General features: G+C 39.8%; 2 protein-coding genes and 1 long non-coding RNA gene across 3 annotated transcripts in view; 1 reads left to right on the forward strand and 2 right to left on the reverse strand.

The window, feature by feature from the left end:
• Positions 1-27,722, forward strand: part of LOC122664227 — a 186,459-nt gene that overhangs the window by 26,192 nt on the left and 132,545 nt on the right. The window contains exons 5-9 of the mRNA XM_043859956.1: positions 6,251-6,388; positions 12,402-12,512; positions 12,614-12,664; positions 12,790-12,890; positions 16,920-17,010. Coding sequence (XP_043715891.1) covers positions 6,251-6,388; positions 12,402-12,512; positions 12,614-12,664; positions 12,790-12,890; positions 16,920-17,010 — 492 coding nt within the window. The remainder of the gene's footprint in view (positions 1-6,250; positions 6,389-12,401; positions 12,513-12,613; positions 12,665-12,789; positions 12,891-16,919; positions 17,011-27,722) is intronic.
• Positions 439-1,974, reverse strand: LOC122664228 (tetraspanin-8-like). Its single transcript, XM_043859957.1, has 2 exons — positions 1,669-1,974; positions 439-944 (listed from the first exon to the last, which is right to left on the reverse strand). Exons 1-2 carry the CDS (start codon positions 1,939-1,941, stop codon positions 630-632), a joined length of 588 nt encoding a protein of 195 aa, XP_043715892.1. The 5' UTR covers positions 1,942-1,974; the 3' UTR covers positions 439-629.
• LOC122664229 overlaps positions 27,600-27,722 on the reverse strand; it is a 32,984-nt gene continuing 32,861 nt past the window's right edge. Inside the window, exon 3 of the long non-coding RNA XR_006333313.1 lies at positions 27,600-27,636. This is a non-coding gene — a long non-coding RNA (uncharacterized LOC122664229). The remainder of the gene's footprint in view (positions 27,637-27,722) is intronic.

Here is a 27,722-nt window from a genome sequence, read left to right on the forward strand (position 1 = left end):
ACTGCTACATGAGAGTCGTGATGGAGTCGAACCATCATCTCCTGGGAATAAACCCAGGTGCTCTTCCTTTTGAGCTAAAGACTCACCTACCTACATAAACCATGTCACAAAAACATATAGCAACTGAACAAAAGTGAAAAAAACATTTGAAGCCAACCCACAGATCCAACATCATTTTACACCAATATGCAGAACCCAAAACAAAAACAAAAACAAAACTAGCAACAACGAAGGTTGCCTATCTGTTCCACCGAATGGGCCAAATCCCCACAACCAAAAGAGCAACCCAATGCACGAGGCTTCTGCCATTGCAGGGTCTGTGAGGGGCAAAGGTATGCAGCCTTAACCCGCCCCCTATCGCAAAAGAGACTGTTTCCAAAATTTAACCCCCCAACCAACAGGTATCCCCTCAACCACTGACTGAAACAATAAGAACAGTTGTGTACACCAGGCAGATAGGTATAACTCTGGTAATATATGATGAAATACCAACGGATAGCTATACAAAAAAAAAAATCCATGTATCTATCTACTATGAATCAAATGAAAAACAGAGTAAAACAAATCAGCAAAATATGCTATCTGCATCTTCTCCCTCTATAGCAATGTAACCAGATCAGATTAAGATTCTATGGGTAACCCTTATATCTGGGATAAGAATTATCCATCCTGTTGTTCCTGAAAGCACAGCAACCAATGGTGTAGACAATGACAAGGAAGATGAGGAAGATGATGTTGACAATGGCAACCTTCTTCCACTGACTCTTTATATTTTGAAGCACTCCACCATTACAAGACTGGCAGTTGTAGCAGAGATCATTTTCATTGTTGTTCCAAGCTGTGCTGTCAGAATCAGTGAAGGAGGTTGTGTTGCTTGGGTTGGTCCATTTGATTGGACTCACATAAGTGAAGTTACATGAAGTTGGAGGCTTACAGCAACCAGACTGCAGATCACATCACCAAAAAAAAAACCAAATAACATATTAATTTCAAAATGTCACACCTGAAGTTACTGAATCACAAAGAGAGAGAACTAGAAGCCTAATTCCAGTGAAATATAGATGAAGACTACAAGAATAAGGCAGGTAAACAAATCTAAAGCCCCAAAGTTTTGAAATTGATGAAGATTCCATGATACCCACATGTTCAAAATCTAGCAAAAACACACACAACCCTTTTAAAAATTTCTACCAAAAGTTTCAGAAAATTCAATGTCCCATCATTTAATGAAGGCTGTGATTCGAATAGAAAAGAGATGCTAAAAAAACTCCAAAGCAAACAAAAAACCCAATGTACACTTATTTAACAGAGGTTTCTGGTGGTTACTAGACCTAAAATTCTGAACAGATCCAGATCAGAATCACCAACTACCCATTTCTTTCAAGAGAAAATCCTAAGAAGATTAAGAGAGAATCAAAACGCAGAACCAAAATCAAGTGGCTGAACACCCTTCTTTTGAAAACCTATTTCATGTTTCAAAGACAAACGATTGATGAAAAAGAGATCAAGAACTCAAAAAGAAAATCCCAAAAGAGTATTACTCAAAATAAGAGCAAATCTAGCATATATTATAAGGAGAAGAAAGTCAAGAAAGAGGGAACATTACTGAAAGCAAAAACCCTAAGAACTCAAGAATGAGAAATATAGAGATAAGTCAGTATTTCGTACCTGAATCGGAGACAAGTTATTGCTATAGAACTGGTGTACGTTCTCGTTCACGTTCTGATCAGCGAGACTCTTGCAAACCTTGCTATCAATCAAGCAACTCCTAATATTGTTCCAGTTCTTGATATTATTAACCCTCTTCTGCAACCAATTAGAATAATCCCCCAACTTATACTCCTTATAACCTCTCTCAGGAACAACCTCTCCAGCACCCTTGTTAGTTACAACGAAAGCGAAAATGGTGAAACAGAAACGAAGCACTATGAGAAGGAACATCACAAGAAGATAAAGCCAGAGAAGCAATGAAACACGACATGTGATGGACTAGAGACCGATTCAACTGATTTCTCATCACGGATATATATATATCAACCCTAGATCTGTGAGGAAGAGAAGAAAAAGGATAGCATACTAAATGCTCACTAAATAGGTCAATCTTTCCATTAAGCTTCGAACCCTTAGTATTAAGAGTCATTCAAACAAATTGAATCACAGAAAGAAACGAAAACGAAGATGGAGAGAGAGAGAGAGAGAGAGAGAGAGAGAGAGAGAGAGAGAGACTTCTTGAACATACTTGCAGGTGCGGAGATAGAGAGAGCGAGAAACGCCAAGTCCAGCGTCCACGGGTCCTAACGAACTCGTAAAGAAAGTGAAGCAAAATGCTAAATGAATGAATAATGTCAGGATTGATTCCCCTTACGTTTGGCTCCTGAACAGGAACCCTAGCAGGCCTTTTTTCAGCAGCTCTTTTCAGCAGGAGTCTTCCAAGCTTCCTTTTTCTGCAAGTTCTCAAAGCTTTTCGTTTTCACTTGAGTTTGTGAAAGATAGCAGAGAGAAAGCGAGAGAGTCGGAGAGAGAGAGAACACAGGTTCAAGCCATGGATGAACAATCGTGGTTTCCCTAGGTCACGAGAGAGTCGAGAGAGAGAGAACGCAGGTCGCGATTCACGAATTGTTTTTTGATTTAGGGCAAGAAGCTATCATTCAAAGTTGGATGATGCTATTTATACTAACCCTAGAATTTGTAATTCATATCTGAGTTCACCTCTTTAGGTGAACTCAGATATGGATCATGTTTAGTGTAAAAATCGGAATCATGCAATTCTTGTAATCCATTGGAATTAGGCAACCAAACGGTTTTATTAATTTAGATTTATGGTCCGACAGAACACCGTTCTGTTGATTTACGCAACCAAACACGCCCTTAGAATGCCATTCCCATAATCACATCATAACATAATTTCATGCATGGGCATTAAAACAAGTAAACCAAAAATTAACATGGATTCCTTCAATCATTGAACCACCACATCACATGTGATAACATGCATCCAAGCCCATAAAATTAAAATCATAATTTTATTTACAAGTGGTGGAGGGAAGGATCCCTTCACCCATCTTCTTCCTCCAAAAAACAAAACAAATTAAAAGAAATCTGTTTTGAAAAATACCCCCTTTTTTTTTTTTTAATTAAAACCGGAGGGGAATCAAGGAAGGGTGCATGCAGCCTGCTAGGGCAGGCCGCGTGCACCCATGCGCTCAACCCGCAGGCAACACACCCACGGGTAGCAGCCATAAGCCACCACCCGCGGGCCTGCAGCCCGCAGGCAGCACCCAGCTCATAGGCAGCACGTGCGCAGCCCGTGCGCTGGCTGCTGCCAGGGCTGCACATGGGCAGGGAAAAAAAAAAAGGAAAGGGGGCGTGCGCAGAGGCTTGGCAGCGTGCACTCCCCCCCCCCCCCCATACAATTATGATTAAAAAATTTTTAAATAAAAATTAATAATCACCCCCACTTGGATACATGTTTCAACAATTGGAATAATCAAATTAATAACCAAATCCATCATCACATGGGTAGGTTGTTACACTAACAATCTTGTAACTACCCATGTGCACATGGGGAGGTTGTTACAACAACCATAATTTAACCACCCATGTGCAAATTTGCATCCCACTCATGATAATTACATTAACCATTAATTATCTAATATTCATGAGTGGGAAAGGTGGCTCTGATACCACATTGTAGGACAAACTACGGTCTAGGGATCAAGCCATGGTTTCCTAGGGAAACCAATTAGGGTATAGCAAGCCCTGGGTTAGCCCATGGTATCCTATGGGTGCCCCATTTTAATTTTAGGGTTTCCCATGGTTGCCCATGGGAACCCTGGTGCATCCCTATTAGGGTTTCTCCTTCCCTCATATGTCCCACGCAATTCTAGAACACATTAGGGATAGAAAAAAAACATCCCTAGTCATCACATGGCAAGAGGGATCCATCCCATACTCGAATGCGCAGCAGAAATAAATCGATTCGAGTTTCTTTCGCATCCCATAAATATTAAATAATTAAAACTAAAGGAATTAATCAAGAATTGCTAACCTGGTGAGCCTCAAGTGTTGCTCCTCCAATAGACAATGGTTCTTCCTCCAATGAGCGCTCCAAGTAAATAGATCTGAACCTCCAATGGTGCTACCAAGGTTCTTCAAGCCAATTCCAGATGCTCTCAAATTCTTCAGCACAGATCTGGGTTTCTAAAACCCTAACTCTCAAACACAGGTGAGAGAAACTAGAAGAAGAAGAAGAAGAGAGATCACAAGAGGGAGAGAGAGTGACCAAAAACGCAGGAGAGAGGGGGCCAGGCTGAAAACGCAGAGCGCTGCCCCTCTGCGTTTTTGGTCCCCTATAAATAGAGCTAGGGTTTTCTAAAAACCCTGAATGGATTAGAATTAATCCCAGTGAGAGTCTCTCTCTCTCTCTCAGTTTGGCAGTTCTGTTTAAACTCAGAGTGCTTCAAAAAGGTGAAGAAGCAGAGTCTAATAGGGAAAGTATTAATTAGTTGCTTTATTTAATATTTATGGATAATTACAATTAGCACCATATCCATTAATTAAATAAAAAACCAATTAAAATAGCAAATTCCAAGTAACTCCCTATATGATAACAATTTATCATATACAACCCCTCCACTAATCAACACCATCATTATGGAATCTAGGGCATGTACACATGTACTGCCAAACCCCATTCCATAGTATATGTCCATATAAGAGCGTCTGTGCATCTGATCGGGTCCCGCAAAACTCGATAAAACACTTTGTTCAAAATAATCATATAATCTATCATTTTATGTTAAATAGATTTTTGCAAAACCATTTCCAAAACGGCACTGGATCCAGATTCTGATCCGACCATACACAGACAGTCTCAATCTTGGTGTTCCCCAATCGGGCAGTGGTGACCATGTTGGATAACTCCTTCACTCACAAAGTGTTCACGCATTCCTAGAAGGCCGGTTTTGACTCGCTTGAGTCTCAGTCATTGATGAACCAAAGAATGTGATCACACTTTGCAGCGACAGGGTTCCCTCAGGCAAAGGTTATCGGTGACACATGTTTATCCCTTCATACATCTGGCAGTAATACATGAGAGAATCGACAAAGTAGATTCTTCGCCAATGCACACATCAAACATGTGAGCACTCGCATTTGTACCCTGACATCACTTGTCTAGGCATACCCAACGCGACGACCATATGATAAGGGTCCCTAGCCCAAACTCTAGCCGTGACTACCATTTTAAGTAAAACTTACAGACACATAATGCTCAAAAAGTTTATATCACATGTGATAATATCAAACTAAAATGTATAAATGTTCAATACAAAGGTGAACCGGGTTGAACCGGACCGAACCGGGTTAGATGGACACACACTTGTCCAGCAACTACAAGTATGCAAATGTGTTTTATCTATGTGCACACGAGCATCTTCTTGGAAATCTTCAAATTTCAACCTTGTAAGTTTCGAACTAATTCTTTGGATGCTATAGATTCGTTCAATTTAATATTTATATGACTAAGCTTTCTATGCCATATATTTGATTCATCATATGAAACTAAGCATGTGTTGCTAGAGCTAGATTCATTAATAACACAATTACAAAAGTATATATATATATATTTATTATTTCTTCTAGATCCTTTCAACACTACTGTATCATTTGCATCCATGACTAAACAATGAAATACATCGAAATTAACCTTGTAACCAACACTATAGTATTACTTTATTGTATGGTTATAGACTATTTGTGTACAAATGAGGCTTTGATTATGGAGTATATTCCATTTATTAATCTCATATATGCTGAGTCCAAATTGAATTTGATGCTTATTGTGTGATTCCTTGAGGGTTCATTTTAGATTCCAATGTTTCCATTGCTCACTAACATTTGTCTGCAAATTTCCTTAGAACTTCTACCACTTATTTATGCTTTCAAGGGTTTTGAAGTCTTGATCAATACTAAAACTGAACTTAGAACCTTCCTGAAAAAATGTGCATCATACTTTGTTTCTTTACCAAATATTTTTGTTGATTGTTTTGTAATATTCATATTTTCTATTCAAAATGCATGTTTTTGAACTTATGAGTCATGGTACTCTAGCATCTGGTAGCTGCCGCTTATTGGCTTCGGGTGTTTTTATTCGTTAAGAACTTGCGTATGAATATACATTTCCTTATGAAATGGACATTTGGTTTTCACATGTTTTATTTATTTTTCCTGTGATCGTTTCTTCTTTCAGCCTGAGGCATTCATAAAGGTTCGTCCACGTTGTGAAGCCCCCCGGCGAGACATGATGTATCCTATGAACTACACCCCATGCCGCTATGTCCGAATATCGTGCTTGCGGGGGAATCCAATAGCTATATTTTTTATTCAGGTTATACTTGGAAACAAGATGGTCATTTTATTTTCAGCTTTTTTAATTCCTTCATTTATAGTATTCCCCCTTGCCGCCCCCCTTTATTGCCTGCTAGTTTACTTGTTTTGGATTAGCATGCAATTGCTTGGGAGGCCATCTAAAACTTCGAAACACAGACACATAAATTTGCTGAAACGAAGCTAAAAAGATTGTGGGAAAATCAAGGGTGAGGTTTTGCATATACTCAATCCAGCATGTTTGACATATGAAGCTTATGTGCTGGGACCCGGCAGGTTCTTCGGATTCAATGATGGCTAACTGTGTTGGCTCCATGGAATCCTCCATATGTGAGTCAATGGATTGATCAGAATCCACAACCGATGCAGCCCACAACATAGAGGCCAGCATGGACACTGAACCAGAACCTGAAATCATACAAGTTCAAAAGGTTCAAATTAGAGGTGGGTCTCACAGTAGTAATCCCGGAGGGATTTGTTTGACTGCTGAAACTGAAATAACTTCTCATAGAGTTTGAAAATCCGGGTCATACTCTTCTCTTGAGAGTATGTTTCCTTTAGGTCATCCGACAGTCTCTTAGCCGTGGTGTGGAACATTACATTGGTAGCAATATTCGGCTCCATGCTGTTCCATAACCAAATAAGTACGATAGCATTCTCCTTATTCCAGTTGTTGTAATCCTTGGAATCAGTTTCTTGAGGAGGAGAGGTATTGTAGCTAAGCTTATCCTTAGCTATAATGTAAACACGGACAGCTTGTGTCCACAGTAAATAATTGGAATTCCCCTTCAACTTAATAGAAGTAATGTGAACATTGACATTGTCATGAAGTGTCTTCGAATTAGCCATAGTAGACAGTCTTCAAAAATCGAGTAGAACATGCACCTAGGGCAGCAATCAAATCTGAAGTAAAGGAGTAGATAGCAGCAACCAAACCCAGCAATAACTGATCATAAAAACTGTACTCGGCAGTAGGAAGTGAAGTACCAAACAGCAGCAGAATCACAAGTGAATAAGCCGACCAAAAAATAATTGATCTCAGGGTTTCTGGGAGAAATCGATAGCAGAGTTGGAGCAAAGTAGAAGAGGCCTTCGATGAAGCAGTAAACTTAGTCAATCCAGGTGGTAGAGATCACCAGAGGCAGCAAACATAAAGTAGAAGCAAGGCTGAATCGAAGAACTCAAGAAAAAATCTCCCCAAAAAAAAATTCGATTATTGTTAGGGTTTTTTGTCTTGACTTCGGTTTAGCAGTCTTCGAAGGCAAGTAGTGTAGATATCTAATCAGCCATAAATAGTAGGTATAACTTAGTAGAAAGCACTCCTTTAATCTGCAGGAAGCAGTGTTTTTAAACCATAAGAAGAGCAGCTATGGGTGGCTGCACAGCACAAGGAAAAATCGAGAAAGGGGAATCTGAAGAAGATCGTTGGGAGCACTCTAATCTGATTAAAAGAGTTCTGATACCATGTTAGTAAATCAGAAGCTTGTTATCAGATCAGAGAACAAAGAAAAAGAAGAAGAAAGAAGAGAAGAGGGGAGGAGAGGAGAGGAGAGGAGAGGAGAGAAGAACCACGCAAGTCCAAAGAGAGGAGAGGACCTACGGATAGAATTGAATAGACTGCTGCAGGTCAGCTGCCTGTATAATTATATTAGAATCAATAAAAATAACAAAAGGACCATTATGCCCTTACATAAACGACTTAACAAAGAACAGAAATTAACACAAAACAAAGGACTGTTTTGCCCCTATAGCAACATATCTCAACACTTACAATAGGGGGCCTATTGATAGTGTAGGCAAGCTTACAAAATAAAAGGTAGAAAATAGAAACTTCCTAAAAAGAAACTAACTAACAATAGAAAGTAGGAAATATAAACTACTAAACCTAGCAACAAGCAAGGTACTAAAACTCGGAACTTGGTCCCTTGAAAAACCAAGTCGAGTCGAGATCTCGCAGAGTTGGTGCATATTTTTTTTTTGACTCGAAGCCTCAACTCGGTGGGTTTTAGACCTAGTTTGGGTCTGAAACTTGGTATTCAGCCTATTTTAGGCCATTTCAACACAATGACACTATCAGATTTTGCAAAAACAAAGTCCAAATAGGAGTTATGTACCGGTCAAACTTAATTTGGTGTGCACGAATGCTGTCAAAATCATTCTGAATGAAAATATTTTCTTGGACATCAAAACAAATGAATATTTTACCGCACTTTTGGTTTTTAGTAATGTTTTACCATATTAAGATTTATGGAATTTTTAGATTTTAGAAAAACCCCAGCATTAGAAAGTTGAAAATTGCACCTACCGCCAAAATCCAGTTTTTGCTTGTTTATGAATAATATCTTAAGTAAATGAAATACAAAAACATTTACTTAAATGATATTAGGCATAAATAAGTGTCTATCTTAGTTCCTGGCCTAAATAAGTGTTTGTATACCAAGGTTTGCATAGGGTAGGTGTCTGTATACCAAGATTTTCCACCAAGATCTCGAGATCTGACACTCATATAACGGAGTTTGGGTCGAGATTCTCGAGATCTTGGTCAAGTTGTTGCACTTTTGCAACTCGTATGCCAACTCGTCTCGGTTTCTCAAAAAACCGAGAAACTCGCCGAGTTCTCACGAGTTCTTGAACTATTGCCAACAAGTGACAATGGCAACTTATTGAAAATAGAAACTAACTAGAATTAGAAACTACTAAGGCTTATATATAGTCTTCTAAAACAAATGGAAGGACATTAAAATAGAAACTAAATAAATTAGAAACTATTAGGCACAAATAAAGTCTGTTTTGTCTTGCTATCTTCAGTAGGGCCCACAGAATCTCAATTATTTGCTTGGACTTCCTTCTCCATTCAAGGCTGATGGACCCACAACACTGTTCACGTGAACAGTAGGTAGGGTACTGTTTATGTGAACAGTATTTTGTTTTTTTGGGGGAGGGGGTGGGGGAAGTAGTTCAGGCTGCCTTAGGTGATGCTCCATCGAACCAACAAAAATTTGCCACATCATCAGACCAAGCTGCCTTTCACAGTAGTCGAATCCAAAACCTTGCTGGGCTGGTTTTGGGGCTTGTTCCTACGGGTACATATGGACTTGTGATCTACATCAATGATGGTCTTAAAAGAGAAAGAGAATAGACAAGGGCTTGGACACATGGGAGTAGAGTGCATCTATAATGCCAGGCTATAGTGCCTGGGAATGTATGTAGTCGATTACCACTCTCAACTGTTTGTGCACTATGGTTGTTCACCAAGTGACCAAGTCTTGACCTAACTAAATAAAGAGTGAAGTTTAATGGGGTGCCATGTATGTATTCATTCCATTTATTGTTCTTTTGAATGCTTGTGTGTATAAGACCTTGTGTACCTCACTGGTTTTAAGCTCACCCTATATATGTTGATGTTTTTCAGATGCAGGGTCAGTTGTGGAGTCTTATACAGCTCCGGAGTTTTTGAACTATTGGTAATGTTAAAAGATCAGAGTCTTAGGGATATTTTGAGACCAATGTTATTTAAGAATATTTAATGTTGTTGAATGAATGAACAAGATTTTAGTTGTACAACTTTATAGATAGCTATCAGCAGTCTATACATTGGTCTTGAATTGTTATACAATAACTAATACTTCCGCTACGTTGTAAGCGAGACTGAGATTTATTTATTACTATTAATACAAAATTGTAACCTTTTGGGTCGGCGTTTGGGAGAGCAGTGCCTAGAACCCTGTTTGGGTTCGGGGTGTTACATCAGTGCTTATGAATATGTAAATGGAATGTAAATTAACCTAAGTATCTTTCACTAAACTTATAAAACTCACCAGCTCTATGCACTAGATGCATCAAGTGCTTCTCCCATTGGTCCTTAATGATTTTAAGGTACGCCTTCCCTCCTCAAGGTATCATGATTCCCACGCAATCCTTCATTAGTTCGATTGTAGCATACAGGTGTGGTAATGTAGGCTTCTTCTTTGAGTCTACCATCCTCAGTACCCTGACCAGTGGGTCCGATATTAGGAGGACCTTCTTCAAGTCCTGCTTGCAATACTACAGCTTGCTCTCTGAGAGAGAGAGAGAGAGTTCTTTTTTGGGCAGAATGGAATGAGAAATGCAGAATGCTTGAATTCATGTAGGACAAACGACAAACAAACTGTCCAATGATAGGTGTTTGAATCATGTAGGACAAACGACCTGTCCAATGATAGGCGTTTGAATCATGTGGGACAAACGACCTGTCCAATGATAGGCTGAATCGCAGGATGTTTGAATTCATACAGGACAAAGGACCTGTTCAATGATAGGCTAATTGCCGTGTGTCCAGTACGAATTCTGTGGGTCCAGGTGGTCCTCTAGATGAGTAACTGAAGAGAGAAGGATACATAACTAATTGTTATTATTATTAATATTCTTTTACTTGATGGACAGAGACACAGTTTGTGAATTATGTGAAATTTATAGATAGAAACTGTCTTCCAATCTTTTTTCTCATCACTAAAGGCCTGTTACTCATCCCCATCATCCCCCTAAAAAAAAAGGGAAAATTAGGTTTACTTCCCCTGGAGTTTCATCTATTTCATAAACCTTCCCTCTATTTTGGAAGATTCTTACAAACGTACCCTTTCCGTTAGCTGAGAACAGTTAAGTGATGATGTCATTGCCCAAATATTAACTATATGCCCATAATACCCTTAATGAAGGTGCTTTTACATCTTTAACCCCATTTGTTTGAAACACCATCGTCACAAAAGGGAAGTAGCCGCCCCCACCCCCTTTCCCACTCTGTTCACCGCTGCTGCTGCTCTCTATATCCTTGCACTGCTCAGTGGTGCTCTTATCCATCCAAACTGGCGATTCCTTTGTGGAGAAGGCATCATGGAGCTGATCCAGTAATGTCTTCCTGGGATCAAGAAGCCAACTTGAAGGAACTGTCGTTCTTCCAGTAGACACTACCATGTTGCGTGTCGGCTGCCGGAAACAGCAGCAATCCTTCCAAAATTCAATTTCGATTTCGTGAACTTCTCCAGGAAGATGTCGAGAGCTTCCACCCACATTAAAGTGGAGGACACGATTCTGCCATTTCTAGATGGGTCTCTATAAACCCCATCTTTTGTCTTGTATTGGGGCAGCTCAGAATCAAACTGAACAACCTCAGAAGTCACAATGTTAAGATTGGAATCCATAACAGTGGCTTCTTTGAGAGACCTAAAGCATGCAATCATTCAGTGTCTCAGTGGATTTGAAACTTGTAATTGCACCATTTACAATTAAACAAAATCGAACAAGAACAATACCCAATTTTAAATGTATTGAGGTGCTGATGAAAACACAATCTGATCAACCGTAGCATTTCTATTCGATTACAAATAGAATGGCAATGAAGAAAAAGTAAGGGAACTATTGAAACCAAGGAAAAGGGAACCTTTGGGGAGAGAGTAATCCTCCATTGTCGAAACTGGATCCACGAATTCCAATTTTCAAAACGGAGATCAGAAGAAAAGAACATGAAGCAAGGGACGTCCACCGGAGCAGCAGGTGGTCGCTGACGCAGCAGTGGAAGGTTGACGGCATTGGAAAGTCCCACCTCTTGTTGCTTCAGGTACTCAGGATATGCAACAGTAACAGGAGTGGGGTGGAGTGGGTTTATTTCTTTTAAGAAATAAGAAAGGGCAAAATTTTCTTTTCCTTCCAAAACTAATAGAGTTAGTACTAAGGGTTATGGAAGTCATTTTGAAACTCCAGGGTTGGTAGACGTAATTGTTTGAAACTCCAGGACTGGTGACGTAATTTTCCCCAAAAAAAGAGAGAGAAAAGAAAAAAGGAACAAAAAAAGTTAATTACTTCCTGGGCTAGTAAACATGGCTGATTTGTTTTAGTTGCTAACTCTTTTCTGCCTCTGCAACAGATGATTATATGTTGATTTTTGTTGTTTTTGTTTTTTTAAATTTATCAAAATATATTTACTTGTGGTTTGTTTATTTTTTGTGCTAAATTTTTTTCTATTTTACCCTCTTTTGCAGCTGATTGGAGTTTCTGTGACTGGCCTTGAACCGGAATTTCAGCCAGTTGTTAGTCACATGTTGCCACATATTATCTCACACAAACAGGATGCTAATAATATGCATCTTCAGGTAGATTGTAATGTTTATGTCATTATTTTATAGTTATTCTAAATCTTCTCTTTCTTTTTGTAGACCATATCTCTGTGACTTCTGATTCTCATTAATTTTAGTTGCTTCAAGATGTGACAAAGAGGTTGCACACATTTCTTCCCCAACTGGAGGTATGCTTTTTTGATCGTGTTAGTCTAAGTTTGGAAACAAACATCGAGAAATTTGAAATGTCTTCTATTTCTTCCTTTTTTATTATTTATAAATTATCGTGAGCATTGTATTCGACTCTGTGCAGTCAGAATTTGCCAGCTTTCCTGAAGCAGCAGAAACTAACTTGCGCTTTATTGCGATGCTTTCTGGGCCATTTTATCCAATCCTACACATTGTGAATGAAAGGTGAGTTTTGACTTTCGTCTCTGTTGATTTTAAATCATTTTTATTGTATGATAATATGATTATCTTATTATTGGGTGTGAAGGATTCAGCAATACTTATTAATCAACATTGATGTCTATCTGTTAACAGATTTAGAATTAGAGTAAGGCTTAGTGATGCAGGTCCAAGCACTAGGAAGAAGAAGAAGCCATGATATGGTTGCTGTTTGTTTTTTTCGTTGGAGCCTTTTCTTTCCCACACTTAGTTTTTATTTCAAGTTCTTAGCTATTAAGGGTAAATATGTCTTTTCACCTTTTAATTGTTTAATTTGTGTTTTTTAAATTTGTTAGTCCCCCCTCCACGATTTCTATTGAGGGCTGGAGGAGTTGATTTGTATTAGGAATCAGTCTTAGGCTCTTATTCCTGAGCTGAATTAGGAGTTTGATTTGTATTAGGAATCAGTTTAGGCTCTACTCCTAAACTGAATTGATGTAAGGCCTTTGGCCATATTATTATAAATAAAGCTCAACGTGGGAGGCTCCCCCACGGTTCAATATTCAAAATTTCTGCTTCTTAGCTTTGCTGCTATTGCTGCTCTTTGAATGCTTGCATCCTTGTGGATCTCAAGGTGGTACAAGGTGGGTGGACTCCTGCGACTCCTTGCATCATGAAGATGGGGAGGTTTCTTCAAGTTATCAAGCTGCTGCCGTTGTCTTTGCAATCCAGTAAGTTTGAATCTGCAATTTGATCTCAAACTTTCTTCTTCTAATCTGTCCAGCCATTCCCCCTTCATTAGACCTAATCCACACCCCCTTCTGTCCATCAGTTTCAAACCAAACTTCCAGCATACATCCCCCACACTTCTCCCTACACTCGATCCAAAACCCGGCTCATAACTCCCACTGTATCCCCTCCATTCCTTCACTCCATTAAAACCCAAAACCTGCAACATAATTCTGTCCAGAATTGCAGAATTTTAAAACCTTCCTAAATCGTATTATTTATATGCCATAAAAGCACCCTAGACCTGCACATTAAAACCCCGTAAACCCCATTGCCATTGTCCAACCCTAACCCTAGTTTTGACCTAGATTTTTGAACCCTACCTAATCGGCCAGCCCTTGTGTGGGACCCCATTACCCTGGCTCCTAGTGGGATTACCCCTACCTAGGACTACATTACCTACTAGATCCAAACACTTAAACTGGACCCGGTTCAACTGGGTCTGGGTCGGTCCAATGTAGTACACCAGTTGTGTGGGCCCGGTCCTAGATTGTCTTGCATCAATTGGCTGACCATACTAACAACAAATGCAATATCCAGCCTAGTGTGGGAGAGAGAAATTAATCTTCCAACCAATCTTTGATATCCCCCTTTGTCCATGGGTTCATCATCATTCTGCTTGAGGTGAAAACATAGTTGTCAAGGCGTCGCCTAGTCATTGCCTAGGCGTCCAGGCGCCTTGATTGCTTAGGTGGACGCCTTGGCTGCCTAACTGGTGTCGATTTGATTTTGCAGCCTCTCCGCCCCCTTGAGTTGCCTAGACGCCGTAACAACTATGAGTGAAAATTTGCCTTTAAAGGAATATCTGTCGGTTAGCACCCTAACATTCCAGTGTCGGTTAGAAGATCAAGTTTATACTTCTGTTGAGAAAGGAAGATACCTTGATTTGATTGTGCAACCTCAATCCCAAGGAAGTAGCTAGCTTTCCCAGATCTTTAATTTCAAACTCAGTGCCCAAGAATGTCTTCAACTAGGCTATCTGACCACTGTCACTTCATCGACATACACAACAAGAACAATGATTAACTTGCCATTTTTCTTGGTGAACAGAGTATGATCAACATTACTCTGTTTGTAACTAGCAGATATCATTGCTTTCTGATACTACTTAATGTAGTCCTAGGTTCGAATAGTCAAACTAGGAGCCAAATAACCAGAATCTGATCTTAACAGTAATTCGGGTAGGTCAAAATAGGTGATTTTTGTCAAATTAGGGTTAGGGTTTAGAAGGTCAAAATAGGTTACTGTTCTGGCCACGAAGACGAAATGAGAAGATGGAGTAAATAAAAACACACGACTCTGTTGGTTACTGCCCTAGTGCCCTTCATGTAGCGATTCCAGCAGAGCTCCTCACAGTCTCACACATGTTCGGTATGTAATTTGGTAATATGGTACGATATCGGTATTATACCGAACGGTTTCAGTTTAGAAATCGATACCATACCGTTTTCTCATACTGTACCGTACCGAATTTGTAACGGTACGGTTTGGTACGGTTTTATGCGGTCAGTTTTGGTATACAGTTTTGGTTGCAAATTAACACCCTTAGAAGAATGGCTAGGGTTAGGGATTATTCAAACTTACTGTTGTTGAAGAAGTGCTTGGACAGCAGCTTGCTTGAATGAAAATCCTTGAAGAACAATCAGAACTTGAACTAGAACTTGAATGTAGAGCTTCAAAAGAACCGCCCGGGCTTCACACTGCAAGGTGTTTATTGGATCAAACACCAATCCCACCAGCCTTGATCACACATAAGACAATCTTCAGCAATGAAGAATAAGTTGCAGAGCTGCTTAGAGCAGATTTTCAAATTGTGAGGGGTAAAGTGAACCCCTCCACAAATTTGGCTTTATTTATAATGGGCAAAGGCCTTTACTCCTATTCGACCTAGGAGAAGAAAAGATTTCCCTAGCTGATTCCTATTACATATCCAACAGAAAAATAAAAGATCATGTGACTTTTAAGTAGTCACATGACTCCTATTCTAGCCTACCTGATTCTGTCATGTGACCACTTAAAAGGTTACATGACTACTTAAAAAAACAAATAACTGACTTTTAAATAAAAGGGTCATGTGACCACTTAAGTTGTCACATGACTATTACATCAAGAATAAAACTAAGTATGAAACTATCAACTACTAACACTAATACTACTTGGACTGCTTGACTGCTGCTGCTGCTGCTGCTTCTTTCGAACACAAATCTTTGGACCTGCATCAGTAACCTAGACAGAAAGTGAGTTGGTGGACCTTGTGGCATACAAGTGCAGTTAGTACTAGATTGCGTTTTGGGAATGCCTTACCCTCATGGGTAGACAGATGCTAATAGCAGTTTGTACTTCTTGTACTTGAGGGGGCTTTGGTTTTGCTGTTTTTCGATTGAATGATTCAGTAACACTTACTTTTATTATTAAAAGCGCTTTGATTTATCAATATATATTTAAAAATATCTTAAAAAAATCTGTTTATATCCCAAGTCCCTGAATTCTAGGTTGACAGCCAATGTTTATGGATTCCAATACCTGCACCTGCATATATAGGGTTCATAGATATCACAGGTAAGAGAGATATCCTTCTATAACCAAAAACTAATTTCTTTCTCCCCCTTTATCTTTTTTTCCCCTTCTAAGTTAACATTGTGAATTTCATTAGAAAAACGAGGCAGTGTTGCAGTTTTACCAGAAGAATCACAGTAATATAAAAGAGAGTTAGGTGTTACCAGAAAAATAACAGTAATATAAAACAGGGTTAGCATACATTCAAAAACTCAATTTTCTCTTATTTTTCGTGTCCGACTGACTCCCTACCTGATACTAAGGTGGAACTTTGTCTCAAATTTTTTGCAGAGTGTTTGAGAGTTAAATTGGTTTGATTGAGTTGAGGTTAGATTCCTCCTAAAAGATGCCAACTGGAGCAATAACATTTTTCATGTTTTTTTACTTCCGTATATTTGTTGCACAAGAAATGTGCACTTGTCCTCTTGCCCCCTTTTTCTCCTTCCTGTGCTGATCTATAAACGTTGACAATATCTCAGTTATCTCTTATCTTAAAGTTTCAGTTAGGTGTATATTACATTATTACTTAAAGAATTATTGGTGGTTAACTGGGATGTACTCTCAGCTGTTTGGTTTAAAGATCCGGTATTGTTCATTTAGCTTTTCATTTTCTAGTTGTGATTGTTACATCAATATACTATGCTTATTTTGTTTTGATAACTATCATAAACAAGTTATTCAGTTTGTAAAAAGAACGCATCTTTAATTTAGGGAAACTGCGAGGGCTTCTGGCAACATTTCTGACTTAGATACCTTGAAGAACAGTCAGGCTTCAACATTAACTGTTTCCTCCAATTTTGAGGTGAATGCTAGTTTATTTATTTTGTTCTAATTGGAAGCCTTTCTGATTCACTTAATTGTGTCCTGTTTTTTTTTGATCCAATGCACAATTTCATTTGTTCATTTTATACTTCTACTTAAGTGAGCTTGCAGACACAGTGGCATTATTTTCTTTTAATACTGATTTCATACTAAAACTGAAGAGACCTAGCTCTTGTTCGAATGTTTTATGATTATTTTGTCCTTACAGATAGTTCACAAAGTTGATCAGCTTATTATGAATCATTATGTTATTATTCTAGTTAATTTTTGTGCAGTTTCATTAGTGATAGGATTTTTATTTGTGGGTGATAAGTCAAGAAATTTTATTGATTAAAAAGTCCTCACTGCTTTAGATGGTAGTATACAAACATAGTACAAGAACACACGAGATCTCGCTAATAACTCGCCATTTCAAAAGAGCGAGATGAGATGAAGGTCGAAATGTATTTTTACCCCAACTCGGTCGAAATATCAGTCGAGTCAAGAATTCGATTCGGCCAAGATTTCGACCCAAACCACCATATTAAAATACCAGATCTCGGCCGAGTGGCAAGATCTTGCCGCTAACTAGACCGAAAGCTGCTTCTGCTTGCTTGTGAGCTGTTGCTTTGTCATTTTTCACTTGGATTTCGACATAGAACCTGCCGGAGACATCATTTAGCTACAAAAGTGCAAGATTTGTTCAAGATTTGTGATTCATCATCTCAATTTTGAAGAACTTTTGAAAGGTGAACCATTTTTTCCCCAAAGCATTGGGTCTGGTTTTGTGGACATATTCGTAGTCCCAACCCAGGCACACCCATACATGCTGATGGTATTTCAATAACCTCAGTATGATAGTAGCAGCGGATCCCATGCCTCATGGCCCTCATCGCAACCGCCTATACCCTCGGATAGGGAACTTGAAATATGTTGATGACAACACTTATATGAGTTGTGTGGCAACCTATGTGCAACACTGCAACAACTCTATTACATTGGAAGACTTTGTGGAACGATATTGTCACACCCTGGCCCGGTTAATAAGGGCCAAGTATGGCGGGATGTCAGAGACATCCAACCAATCCCCAAGGATCACAAGTGCAGTACCCTATTTACAATCATTGCTCACAAATACAGTAATCAGAGGTAGCAGAAACAATTAAATAATAAAGGTAACATCAGTAGTAAGAGAAGTCTATGTCATATTTCATTTATATAAAGGATAAAGCTTCTGATACTACTATACAGTTCTCAAAGGTACTACAGGGTAAAACTATACAAGAACTATATTATATCTGTACAGAAATATTTATAAGCATAAAAGAGTGGGGAGATAGCCTGGACTGTCAGGCCAAAGATCAGAAGAATGTGAAATCATCACATGCGCACGAAGTATCGTGCACTTCAAACTCCAGCGCCGCAAATCCATCATTAAAAGTAATTAAATCACCTGAAAAATAGGGATATCCACAGGGGTGAGCTCTCAATTGAGCCCAGCAAGGGAATGCATGCAAACAAACACAATAATTCATGATGCATGTTCTAATCTAGCATGCTCCTAGCATAGATGCTAAGTCTCATGAGGTATAAGTACTACTGTGGCAGCATACTAGCCTCGGTCCCGGTATTAACCATCGGTCACCCGAGAGAAAGCATTGTACCACGGTGAGGACCCACCAGTTCAGGCATGTCACCAGGCAGCCCAACCTGCAGACCCCCAATGACCAACCCTACTGTTTATTCCCACAGCGGAGCGGATCGCTAACATGGGACAGTGAATGGTACCCCAGCATACCCTTCGGCTGTACCACGAGTTGTCCAACACCTCTTCCCCTGTTGGTAAGGGACGTAGTACTAGGTGATGATATACAACTTAGTCCAGTGCAATCTATTCATGATGGCAAATGTATGGATAGCTGAATTATAAAAGTACAGTACTTCACCATCAATAAATTTCACAATAACAGTAAATATCAATGCAATACAAGATGCCAATACAACCTACTTCACATGGAGTCTATTGCAAAGAAAATAAAGCTAATAAACTACATGATCAGTATAGTATTGATGATGCATGATATGACACACTTAACAAGTAGCAATTAAGATAACAAACACGCAGAAATTAACTCAAATTCCCTTACCTGAAGTTGTAGACTAGACTAAGTCAGTTACCCTTCAAAGATCCCAGCAATACAGACAAGAACAGAGCATACAGCCCAACACAGTCCTAAAACATTAAAAAAGATCAAGTGCTAGGGTCAGAAGGTAGTCTAAGGTCTAACCAAGGGTCCAGGGGCATTTCTGTCCAAAAATATTGGACCGGATTCAGAGGGCAGAATTGGGGGTTTCTCTTGTAGTGCATGGATCTTGACATGCATAGGGTCAATTTCATATTTCAGACCCAATTTAAGGTGGGTCAGCTTATATGGTTGTTAAATTTCAAAATTAAACATCAAATTGGGGATTTTGGTTAATTATCCCCAAATTAGAAGGTTAGGGTTCTATAATCTGGTTCATAGAACCAGAATTGGGTTTAATTTAGGAGGCTGCCATGAATTTCAGGTGTAATTGAGTGAAAACTGACCCTAATCAGACCCTAACACACTAAATCTTCATTATCACAGCTTGATTATGAGGCTTTAATGGCAGCCAGCAGCTTAGGCTGCAATTAGAGTGAAGTTGGAGAAGGGATTAAGGGAGGAAAAGATGGGAGCAGCAAGGTTTGAAGCCAACCTGTATATGCAGCAGCAGAGATAGAACTCATAGAAGGTGTGGTCTTGAATTTCTGCTCCAAGCCTTCAAATGGAGATTTCCAAGCTTCCAAACCAAGGCCAAGATCGAATTTCCCAAAGTGAGTTCTTCTTCTCCCTTCTTTCCTTCTCTTTTTTCCTTTCTTCTTCTCTCTTTTCTATTTCTCTAAGGCTGGATCGGTTCTCTTAGATTAGGAATGAGTGAATAGTGCTATGGGATTTGTATTTATAGTGGTTTAGTCATTAAAGGCTGTTTGGTCTTTTAAAGTGAAAATCAGTTTTAAAATTAATTCCTAAAATTGTTTCTAACCAGAATTTTGTATTTATTGTATTAATCTAACCATAGAGTGATGTCATATGACATCATGGGAAATCCGAATACGGGTAAATGTTAGGGACAGGATTTCCCACTGGGGACGTGGGTCCCACAGAGTGAATTTGACTAAAATACCCCTCTAACTCTAATCGGTCGGTACGATACGCTATAAAATACAAACAAATCATACTTACAAGGGTTTAATTGATGGAAAGGTTCTACATGCTGTCCAGCTAGTAGATCCGACATAGGTAGCTTTGGTGCGGGGTTCCATCGGGGTCCTCTGACTCCAGGAGGGTAGGTTGGGAAGATTTTCACATGGCACTCGGCCTAAGACAGAGAGAGGGACTCTGCAGGCCATCAATCCAGCATGCCAAGCTTATGTGTTGTCTTCCGCTAGACACCTCAGACTCATTTAAGGCCAAGGTAGTTGGCTAGCATGGGCATTGAACCAGAACCTGAAACTGCACAGGTCCAAAATGTTCAAATTTATTGTGGGTTTCACAGATATGGGGGTGAATCCATGATTCAGCAATATGGCATGGGATGATAGATGTAATATGTTAAACAAATTGATGTATTGTACACTTTTACATTTGTAATGTTTATTTAAATTGTTTTATATTAGTTGTATGATTTGATTGCATGCAATTACTAAATTATGTGTAGAATAGGGTCTATTAGTACGTCGTCGCCTACCAACCTAGGTTCCGAAGTGGAACTCCTATTTGGACTTTGTTTTTGCAAAATCTGAGTGTTCCATTATGTTTAAATGGCCTAAAATAGGCTGAGTACCAAGTTTCAGCCTCAAAATAGGTCTAAAACCCACCGAAACCAGCCATCGAGTTGAAAAAAAAATTACCCCAACTCGCTGAGATCTCGGCCCAACTTGGTTTTTAGCCAGGGCAAAACCTGTTCCGAAACCGAGTTCTTGAACATTGTATACAGATAGACCGTGTGATGGGAAATTCTAATCACAAAAGGATTAGGGTTAGAAAAGTTCATGTAAATCCGGATCTCTGGGATTAAGAACCAAATCAGAATTTTTAAATAAAATCCAGTAGCAGAATAAAAACAGTTTAGATGGCCATGAAAGTCTGGTTGTGTTATATTGGGTATGGAGAACAAAACCCAAAAGTTTGACTATCTGACGGTTAGATCTAGTGCTATTGAAGACTTGATTGAATTAGGAAAGTTGGGTCCAGAATAAAAAGTCATCCAGAATTGTTAAATATCAGATTTAGTAACTTCCAAAGTTAGGAACTGCTAAAATAGAAAGTGTTGATAGTAAGATGTAGCCCAAGATACACATTTTTCTTTTTATCATAATTTTATCATTTTTTTTTTCATTCAAGAAGTTTGACCACTCCCTCCAATTTTGTTTCATTGTTTTTATTTTCAAGACTTTTATTGATTTGAATGTGTCTCACAACCCCAAGGAATTAGGGGGAAGGGTCATTTCATTTTTTGATCCGGGAAATACCGAATAGGTTCAAGAGATGAGAGAATCAAGGATACCAACCAGAAAGACTAATCCAATCCATAACGATGTACCAGAAAATCCAGCATTTTTGTTACTTGACCAACCTTCTGGAGAAGGAAATACAACTGGTACACTAATTACTAAGATTAATGAAGTAGCAAGTAATGCAAAAATAGCCAATTGAAAAGCAGTAGTCATGTTTCTAATCCTCTAAGCTACTCTTAGTGCTATTGAAGACCTGATTGAATTAGGAAAGTTGGTTCCAGAATAAAAAGTCAATAAAAAGTCAACCAGAATTGGGAAGTATCAGATTTAGTAACTTCCACAATTAGGAACTGCTTAGAAAGTGTTGATAGTAAGATGTATCCCAAGAGGGGGGTTGAATTGGAACTGAAAAGAGTAAATGCTATTTTGGTGGATGTATGCAAACGTGTGTAACTTAAAGAAATGGAAAAGACACAAGATATATAGTGGTTCAGCCTCAGCAAACATCCACTACTTAGAGTTACACCACTCTAGGCTTTCCACTAGTAATTGGCTTTCTCCGGTGCTAATCAAATTGGTACACAATCCCGTTTATCCCTAGTGGGGAATTACCTGTTGTTTTCCCAGTCTCACAACAAAGCACAAACCCAGTTATTTTATGTCATACAACCTAACCTTTACAAACTCAAAAAAGTTTCCTTGAGTTTTTGGAAACTTAATTACAGTGCCTCTAAAAGGCAGATATACAGATCAAGCACAAATGTAATCCTCTATAATGGGGCTATGCTCACTAAACAGTAAACAAATTCCCAATCCACAAGTAGGACTGTTGGTTACTGTTGTACAGCAATATAGGAGGTTTAATTACCACAGTAATAGTGTTTGGATTAGACCTAAAATCGGGTCAAGAGTAAGGCTAAAGAAACAGTACTTTTATTCCAAAAGAAGGTAGCAATCCAACGGTGGAATTGATAGTTACAGCAGATGAAAGTAATTAGTAACTTGCTGTTCAGAAATAGTAACTAAGGATAACACAGATTTTAGGGTAGAATGCCCCCAAACTGAGATCAGTTGTAGGTCTCTGGCAAAATAGATGTTGAGAACTGTGGGATTAAAGAAAGGAATACTAGAGATTTTGATCAGGTGAGGTGCATTAGGAGTGCTGATGGAAGAGTGTTGGTGAGAGATGAGAACATTGTGAAGAGATGGGATGAGTATATTTGTGACCTACTAAATGTAGAGAGGTCGAGTAGAAATGACCTGGACGATTACATTTTTTAGCCAGACGCCACACGTCATAGATACATAAGAAAGATTAGTGTGGCGGAAACTAAAACAGCCTTAAGAAAGATGAAAGCAAGCAACACCCCAGGCCCAAATGAGATTCCAATTGAAATGTGGAAAACCCTTGGAGGTTGTGGGGTTATTGGTTAACCAATTTGTTTAACAGGATTTTGAACACAAGGGAGATGCCAGACGAGTGGCGGATAAGCATTGTAGTCCTGATCTACAAATATGAAGGTGATATCCAAAGTTGAAACAATCAAACAACTATAGAAGCATTAAGCTTATGAGTTACACAATAAAACTTTGGGAGAAGGTTATTGAAGCCCGTTTGAGAAGAGAGACTCATATCTCGGTGAACCAATTAGGCTTTATGGCAGGTAGATCCTCGATTGAAGCTATCTACTTATTGAGGAGGCTCATGTAAAGATATAGAAAAAGAAGGAAGGATCTCCATATGGTCTTTATTGACTTGGAAAAAGCTTATGACCGAGTCCCTAGAGATTTAATCCAGCATGTCCTAGTGAGGAGAGGAGTTTCTAGCAAATATGTGGATGTTATTAAAGATATGTATGAGGGCGTGGTGACTAGTGTGAGATCTGTGGGAGTCCAGGGAAGGGAATTCCCAATTACGATTGGGTTACACCAGGGATCAGCCTTAAGCCCATATCTATTTGCACTTATCATGGACGATCTAACGAAGAACATTCAAGATGAGATCCCATGGTGTATGCTCTTCGTTGAGGATATCGTTCTGGTGGATGAGACTAAATAAAGGATTAACTCTAAGTTAGAGCTTTGGCAGTCAACCTTGGAAACAAGAGGATTTAAGATTAGTAGAACAAAGACGGAGTATATGTTGTGTAATTTTAGCCACACCATGATGGATACTGATATGGTGCGAATTGAGGATAGAGAGATACTACAAAGTGACTATTTTAGATATCTGGGGTCAATCCTAAGTAAAGAAGGTGACATAGAGGATGATGTCTCTCAGAGAGATAAAGTGGGATGGATGAAGTGGAGAGGTGCGTTTATAGTGTTGTGTGACCGACTTATTCCTTTAAAGCTTGAAGGAAAGTTCCCTTTTAAAATATTTTTTTAAACTCGAATATTAACTGGAACCTGGGCCGGCCCCTATGATTTTATTAATGACAAACCGTGGAAAAAGAATATGAGGGGGGGGGGGACGTCCAGCCTTACCCCATCCCAGGGAGGATAACCTCTATAACTAGAGCAACCCCAAACCAACACAATCATGAAAATCTACCCTTTAAGCTCTGAGAATTGATAACCCAGTCCTGTCTTCTCGAAGAATACGCTGGAAGTCCCCTGGTTGGCTGACTGCCCGTATGGAAAACAATGGAGGCAGAAGTATCACAAGCTAGGTTGGCAAGCCAATCCGCTGCCCTATTACTTTCTCTGTAGGCAAAAGCCAAGTGAGGCCGAGAGGAATGAATGAGGGCCATGGATTCTTGGAATCAGTACCATCCTCGCCACAAGCTGCATCTTCCACATTGAGACATCCTGATAATGGTGGAGGAATATGAATTCACCACAAAATCAGTCAGGCCCAACTCATAACACAACTTCAATCCGTTTGTCAACGGCTGTAGTTCAGCAACAGTATTGGTGCACTCGCCATAGAAGCTAGAAAAGGCTGCCAAAACAACCCCTTCCTTTTCCTTGATGACCCCTCCACCCCCTCCTAAGCCCGGGTTACCTCTACAGGCACCATCAACAATCAGTTTAACTGAGAAGAAAGGAGGGCACCAATAAATTGGGATTGGCCGCCTCCATCTGGTAGGTGAAACCTGAAGAATCAAACCTTCCCTGGGAGAAACCGAGGCTCCAACCTTGAGAGAAACCAGCATACCTTTCACCCAATTTTTTATAGCCTCAATAATAGTATTCACTGTGCGTCTGTGCTCCCCGTGCCTTCTGTTGTTCCTTTCCTTCCACAGCTCGCAGACAACAAAGGAAGGAAGAAGGCCAATAAGGAAAGCACAGAGGCTTTTAGGACTCGCTGCCTCATGCCAAAACAGGATTCGGGTTCTGGCCTCTTGAGCAGGAATCACACTAACATCAAAGAGGCTTGAGAAGAAGTTCTAGACCTTCGTAGCAGTACCTCCTGAAACAAGACAATGGTCCGTTGTCTCTCTCCTAGGCCTCCCACAACCGTTACACCTAGATGCCAGGGAATACCAACAGCCATCAATGACTCATCTGTGGGAATTCGGCCGTTTAGGATCTGGCAAGTAAAAAAGCCAATCTTCGAGGCAGGGTTTGGTTCCAGATCCATCCGGCGAAGGGGACCTCAGGGGATCTATACCGCACCTCATTTCAGGCAGATTTAGTAGAGAACTGAGCATCACTAGCAGGGGTCCATACCAGGACATCCTTCTCTAAGCCCACCACCACCTTCAGAGTCGCGACATTATGCCCAACCACATCAGAATCAACCTGGTCCAAAACGGATTGCTTCCATGAGCCATTTTCCTTCAAAGCATCCTTAACTCGCAACGACATATCAACCGTCAGAGCATTATCCACAAAGTCGATCAGCTGTCCAACTCCCACCCAATTATCCAGCCAGAAACAGATATCACCCTACCCAATCAACCACCTTGACTTGGTCAGGACGAGATCCTTGTGTGTCAGGGCGTTCCTCCAAGACCTTGAACCTATCCCACTCGAGTCTGCCAGAGCAAAGTGAATATTTTTAAAGAACTTCGCCCTGAAGAACTCACTCCACAGTGAATGGTCAGCAAGAATTCTCCATAACCCTTTAAGTCTTAAGGTGAGACCGAAATCTTCCAAAAGCCCGACTCCTAGACCCCCCTCAGCTAGGGGCCTACAAACTTTCTGCCAGCTCAACCAGTGTCTACGCTTCCCCAATCCGAGTCTCCCCATAGAAAATTAGCAAAGATGCCATAGATCCTACCCAAGACTAGGGGTGTCAACCAGTCGGTTTTGGTTGGGCCTAAACGGGCACCACCCTTTTGAAATCATGCACCGTTTCCGACTGTTTATGCATTCGGGCCTTCAATGGTCAGGCATGGTCATGGTAATTTTCGGTCGGTCGGTTATTGGGAAATAACTGGTCTCTTACTAATTGATGCATTCAGGCCATAAACGGTCTTTAATCGGTGAAAGATAGGTTAAAATCATTTTATATCAATCTGATTGTGGGAGAAAGAGGCAGATTTGAGACTACAAGGATTCATATGGAACACCGATGCCATTAGGATTACACAGGAAATACAAAATCAAGAGAGATTGAGAGGGACAAAAGAGGTAAGGCAACAAGGGTAATTGGTTAAGGGTACCTGAGAGGAGTTATGATTTTGCTTGCATACATTTTAACTTCACTATTCATTCTCAAAGAATATGAGGTGAGAAATCAAAACATCGAATGGAGAGAGATCTCCGTCTCTCGCTCACACTATGCTTACGGAGGTGGTTGCAGTGGCTACGACCACGGTGGTGTTGATATTGTCGAAAATTTGAAACCACCTCTGTGAAGTTGGAAAGAGGAGAAAGAGAGAAGAGAAGGTGAGAGAATCGATTACATCAAATACAAGAGATAGTTGAAGACAGGTTGTACTCCGTAGTGTGTGCAATTTAAAATAAAAATATTATTATTAAATAGATGAAGTCTGGATTCTCAAATACAATAGATAATTTTAAGAAGTTAAGTGATGGGGTGGGGGTCGTGGGGCTGAATTGTCGGGCAGAAATGCAGAATGTCAGATACATTGAATATATAATTTATTATATAACAACATTTAATAGTATAGATGAACATAGTCACGAGTCACGACGGCTTAAATTTCACACTTTTCACTATATTAATACATTCGGTCAGGTTGGTCGGGGAGACCGTCGGGCTCCTCCTTTGCACTGTGTACGACCGTTTAATAATCGGTCAGGTTCCAAGCCCGGCATGTTTATTATTCGGTCGTGCCGGTTCCGGGTTGTGACCGGTCGGGAGAGATCGGTTCTATCGGTGCGGGCTTGGAATTGACACCCCTACCCAAGATTACCTTAGGCGGGTCCAGGGTTGCAAGCACATGGTTAGGGATGGATGCCAGAACATGCTTCAAGAGAGTAACACGACCCCCAGCAGATAAAAGTCTTCCTTTCCAGCCAGCCACCTTGGTCCTTATTTGAACAATCAACTCATCAAAGTAACAAATTTTAAGCCTTCTAGAGTGGAGGGGGGCCCAGGTATGTGATCGGGAGCGGCTTTCTTGCAAAACCGGTAACAGACCCCACCATCCGAGCTGTAGCTGACAAGGTCTTGTCACCCAACAGGAAGCAGCTTTTGAGCTTGTTAACCATTTGCTCTGAGAAGCCTTCATACCTAGACAAAAACCCCATAATTTGTTGCTGTTAACAAAACAGGAATTTCGTGAATGGCTTGAATAATTAATGAGATCAGTCAAACTCTCTATTTATAATAATAATAATAAAAGAGATTACAAAGGAAACACTGTTCACGACACTGTTCACGTGAACAGTGTCACAGCCCAAATTACAATTCTATCCTTGTTCAAAAGTACATAAATAAAGCATAAATAAAATACCAAAAATACCCTTATAATATCGGGTAACACATCTCAACACTCCCCCTCAAGTTGGGGCATAGATATCACACATGCCCAACTTGACTAGACTAGGATAAAACAACTTCCCACTCAACCCTTTGGTGAAGACATTAGCCAGTTGATCTCCAGACTTCACAAAAGGGATACAAATCTGCCCACTCTCTAACTTCTCCTTGATGAAGTGTCTGTCAATCTCCACATGTTTGGTACGGTCATGCTGCACTGGATTGTGGGCAATGCTAATTGCTGCTTTGTTGTAACAGTACATCATTGGAAGAT

This window comes from Telopea speciosissima, chromosome 6 (genome assembly GCF_018873765.1).
Source record: "Telopea speciosissima isolate NSW1024214 ecotype Mountain lineage chromosome 6, Tspe_v1, whole genome shotgun sequence".
NCBI lineage: Eukaryota > Viridiplantae > Streptophyta > Magnoliopsida > Proteales > Proteaceae > Telopea > Telopea speciosissima.